Consider the following 4,733-nt stretch of genomic DNA (forward strand, 5'->3'; position numbering starts at 1 on the left):
TATATATATATATATATATATATATATATATGTATGTATGAGTGTCTTTGTGTTTGTTCCCTCACCACCACATGACAACTGCTGGCGGTGTGTTTACGGCCCCGTAACTTGGCGGTTCAGCCAAAGTACTGATAAAATAAGTACCAGGTTTTAAAAAAATAAGTACTGGGGTCGATACATTCGACTAAAAGTTCTTCAAGGTGGTACCCCAGCATGGCTGCAGTCTAATGACTGAAACAAGCAATTTATATATATATATATATATATATTGACACCAGTAAGGAACAATTATGAACTCTTCATTTAATTTCATTTTTTTAAATATGTATTTTTGATTAGGTTCGTTTTTACAAGAACCGAAACATGTTAAAAATATCTCTGACAAAATTTTTAATTAAAATTCATTTTTTATATATTGGCGTTTTCAAACTTCTTTTTTATAAATAAATAATATATATATATGTATATATATATATATATATATACACATATATATTTTCTATAATGTTATTCAATAAAACCACCTTCAGTTTCATCAATTGCTTCTATATGAGATCTAAATCATTAACATGCTCGAATCAAGCGGTCCTGGTTCATTTTGGACATTACTCTGACCAAAGAATCTTTGGTGTTATGGGCGTGTTCATTGACCTCTCGCTCAACAACGCTCAACATGTAGTAGTTCAATGGATTAAGATGTAGGGAATTAAGAGGTTAAATGTTAGAGGTTATGTGATGATGAAAATTTTCAGCCATCTATTCCGGTGTTACTAGAGCCATGTGTGATAGTGCAGAGTCTTACTGAAGCACATATGTATGGCCTTCCATTGCATAAACTGTCTATCCAGGACCTCAATGTAGGCGGCAAAGTTAACTCTAAGGCCTTGTGGAAAGAGGTAAGGAGGCATCACATGCCCTTCATTGCTGAGAATCCCTAAAACCATGACAGTTGCAGGAAATTTTGCTTGCATAACACCTGGAACTACAGAAGAGTCTTCACATAACCATCTGTCATTTATTCTGTTAACTTTTTGGTGTTGGTTGAAGTTTTCCTCGTTTGAGAAAAAACAAATCAAATCATCTTCTGCTGGATTTTTCAGTTTGTTTAAGAGCCTTTTAGATCTGATGTAGTGATTTTCCTTCGCTTTTTCTGACAAACTGACCTTTCCTCATTATATAAGACTTATATCTGATGTCTTCGTGGACAACATTTTTGACCGTTCCTGCTGATACATAGAGATCTTTTGCAATTGGCCTCATGGACTTTCTGGAAATGTAATCAATGGTCTGTTGAACTTGTCAGATAAATTCAGGTGTTCTGATGATTTCAGAACGTTTAGAATGCTTTTTATGCTTTGATACTGGTGATACGTTTCCATCTTCCGTCTCTAATTCCTTTCAAACTTTGTAAACGAAAGATCTGGAAACTTTTAAAAATCGTGATATTTCTAAATCGCTATGCCCAACCTTTACAACCACAATAGCAGCATGCCTCTTCATTTCTTGAGTAAGCTGAGGGTGTGCCATTATTGTTTTCTGAAATAAAGATTATACAGTGTTTGCGAAAAACGCAGCAATAACCCCCAAAAAGGTATGTTCTCAAATACCTTATGCACCCTGTATATATATATTTTCAGGATTAAATATAAATACAACAACCGGAAAATATGACCTACCTATATATATAATTATATAAAAACGTGTATGTATATATATTTGTAAACAAACCTAAAACGCTTTGTAAGTTTCAGAGAGAAAGCTACTATAGAAATTGATGGATGAGCGTTTGGCCCAAACGGATGCGTTAATTTGTGGGTTCGATTCTGGTTGGGATTAGCTCACCATTTTTCAGTCTTTTGTTTGTGTTTAAAATTTGTCACTTGAAATCGGAGAATATATATATTATGATATATTGTCATACAGTTATTATTATACTACGAGTCTTCCATAGTAGCTTTCGCTCGGTAACTTACAAAGCCTTTCAGGTTTGTTTACAAATATTATACGTACTATCAGATACTTTTAAGTATATGTTAACTAAATTTGTCCGAAATTGATGATTGAGCGTTTGGCCCAGTCGAATGTGCAAGGAGCATGCTAGCGTTGATTTATGGGTTCGATTTTAGCTGGAGTTAGGTCATCATTCTTCAGTCATTTGTTTGTATTTGAAAATTATCGCTTCAAGTCAGAGAGTAAAATATTATTATGCAGATATATATATGGGCGTTCTGTATACATTCCCACATATTCTGAAACTTTTTTGTAACGCTCTTTGTAAGTTATGCAACTTTGTAACAAATTGCTCATAAAATTATCGTCGTCATTATCACATCTCTCAATTTCGCCATTATCATAATTAATCATTATTATTGTTAACTTGCATTGTTATTTTCTTTATAGTTTAGAGAGCAAAATTTTGTTAAATATACGAACCTTCTTTTAAGAGGACCACATTTTGCTTTATGATTCCACGTTGGCCGTTATGATTGGCATAACAGAAAATCTTCATGTCTTGTTGAATTGTGAAATTTCCTATGGAATATAAGTGTAAATTAAGCATGTATTATATAAGGTATCGTATAATTATTGATTTCAGTTGAATATATGCATCTGCAAGCTTCCATCTCTTCTCCAAGATGAAAATGCAGCTCAAAGGTCGCCGTGTTAACACCGTTGTCGAGGTCCAGAGCAAATCGAAGAGGGTCCGCGACTCGTTTGCGGAAAACGACTTCCAGGCCGGATTTCAAAAGTGGCAGGAACGCTGGGGCCGGTGTATTGCTGTGCAATGTGATTATTTCAAAGGAGATCATATATCATAGATCAAAGGAGATCATATTTTTAAAATACATATATTCCTTTGTAATAGGAACTAGGCAAAGAAAAATATTCAGAATTACAATATAGATGTTCTGATATCGTTTTGAGGAATATATTACTGACTGTGAATTATAACGATTTGCATTGCCTTCTAACGCTTGTGTTACATCTAATTTGGGCTCACTATTTTTAAGTGAACTTGGATGCATAGTGTTCTGTTGTAAACTTGCAATAAACTTACCTTGTATGTCTTCTTCACAATATTCAGTAGTGGATAGTGTTTTAATATAACGATATCAGCTTAAAATTTGCAAGGCATGATTAAGGTCAACGTTGGATTCTGATATCTACTACTTACGAGATGCCATTAAGTGACGGGTAGAAACTATATTGTTGGTTTAAAGTAGAGAAACTTCTGCTCATTAATGCATTCAATAAAGATATTACACGAAAATCTTTACTGATGCGTGTAGAAATATATTTTGCTAACTGGGATTTATTTTTATATTCCTTCTTCGTTGACTGCTTAAAAACTTTCGAGAAGTGCTATGCTAATGTGACTACTTTGCCTGAGCTTGCAAATAAGATGGAATAATATCAAATAATTTTAACCGTAAAGTCATTGTCCCTTACATTACAGTGGTAGTAAAATGGAAGGATTTGTTTCTGTTCATTTATATTTCCATATTAGTTAAGCTGTGCATTGGGAACGTGGAAACCTAAGAATAACTTGTTCTGATGTATTTTCTGCTGTGTCAGGGAGTTAGTGGGTAACAGAACTTTATGATCACTTGAAATTAGTATGCTATTATAGTGAAGAAAGGCTGTATTAAATATATCGTTATTTGATGACGAGTCAGAGATTCGGCTGCTAATATTTGCGATCAAAATTTTGAATCACGCAGAGTTTGAAGGAATGATAGGAAGTGAAATACATTTCAAACAGATTGACTTACCTGAATATTTTGCCTTTTGAACACTGTATGATATATTTTTATAATGGAAGGGTACCACGGCTACGTAAACATCAGCTTTTGGCAGGTTAGAAACACAGCTATAATTCACCTCAGAATGTAATGATGATACGTTCGGAGAATTAAGACTGACTTGTGGAACGGAATCAATAGATATGTTTATGATCCTTTCTTCAACAAAGATGTTGCTATAGAACAATCTGCACGTTATCTTGACTGTAGAATAGAAACGTAGAAAATAGAGGGTTATGAACATAAGCTTTGTCTGAGGCATAGATAGTATGGCTATACAATTAAAGGATTGTATTCTCAAATAATTTGTTTTGGAACGGTGATTCCCGAAGCAAAGAAAACTATAAATAATAGCCTATAAATTTTGGTTTAAAACACTGATAATTGAAGATAAATGGATACTGATATTTCAACACGTACTACAAATGTTTCTATGGCATAATAATTTATTCGCAATTCGTGTATTACGCAATCTAAACCCATCAGCCATTTCAACATGTATTTTGAACGATCGATAGCAAAATATCGGCAGTCAACTATTTTACTGGAATGGTTTAGAATGGTTGATGAGATGTCTTGTGATTTTGAATAATACCAGTTGCATATGAGTTAGAATGCTGGTGAATATTTGTAGCATGTATTGTACTGTTATTGGTCATTCACTTTCATTAATCACATATTTGCACAACGTAACATATGTAACTGATATTGTTATAGAGATTGGGTAACAAAATCTCAGATATAATCAAACCCTGAGGTTATGTTGTTTAATCTGGTGATTGGATGATAAAACGAGGATATTAACTTAGTAGTGTTTCTACAGTGTACACTGCAAGGAAATTACATGCCGGGGCTTCGGAGGTAATAACCACGATCCAGAAAATCTCAATTATCGTGTATATATATATATATATATATATATATATATAT

At 33.4% G+C, this 4,733-nt stretch overlaps 2 protein-coding genes across 2 annotated transcripts in view; both read right to left on the minus strand.

The window, feature by feature from the left end:
* Positions 1 to 4,733, minus strand: part of LOC106878823 (uncharacterized) — a 137,118-nt gene that overhangs the window by 39,919 nt on the left and 92,466 nt on the right. The gene's annotated exons all lie outside the window — the stretch shown is intronic.
* Positions 1 to 4,733, minus strand: part of LOC106872857 (uncharacterized) — a 158,253-nt gene that overhangs the window by 9,190 nt on the left and 144,330 nt on the right. Inside the window, exons 21-22 of the mRNA XM_052967148.1 lie at positions 3,774 to 4,007; positions 2,434 to 2,532 (exon numbers count right to left, since the gene is read on the minus strand). Coding sequence (XP_052823108.1) covers positions 2,434 to 2,532; positions 3,774 to 4,007 — 333 coding nt within the window. The remainder of the gene's footprint in view (positions 1 to 2,433; positions 2,533 to 3,773; positions 4,008 to 4,733) is intronic.

Source organism: Octopus bimaculoides, chromosome 4 (assembly GCF_001194135.2).
Source record: "Octopus bimaculoides isolate UCB-OBI-ISO-001 chromosome 4, ASM119413v2, whole genome shotgun sequence".
In the NCBI taxonomy this organism is placed as follows: domain Eukaryota; kingdom Metazoa; phylum Mollusca; class Cephalopoda; order Octopoda; family Octopodidae; genus Octopus; species Octopus bimaculoides.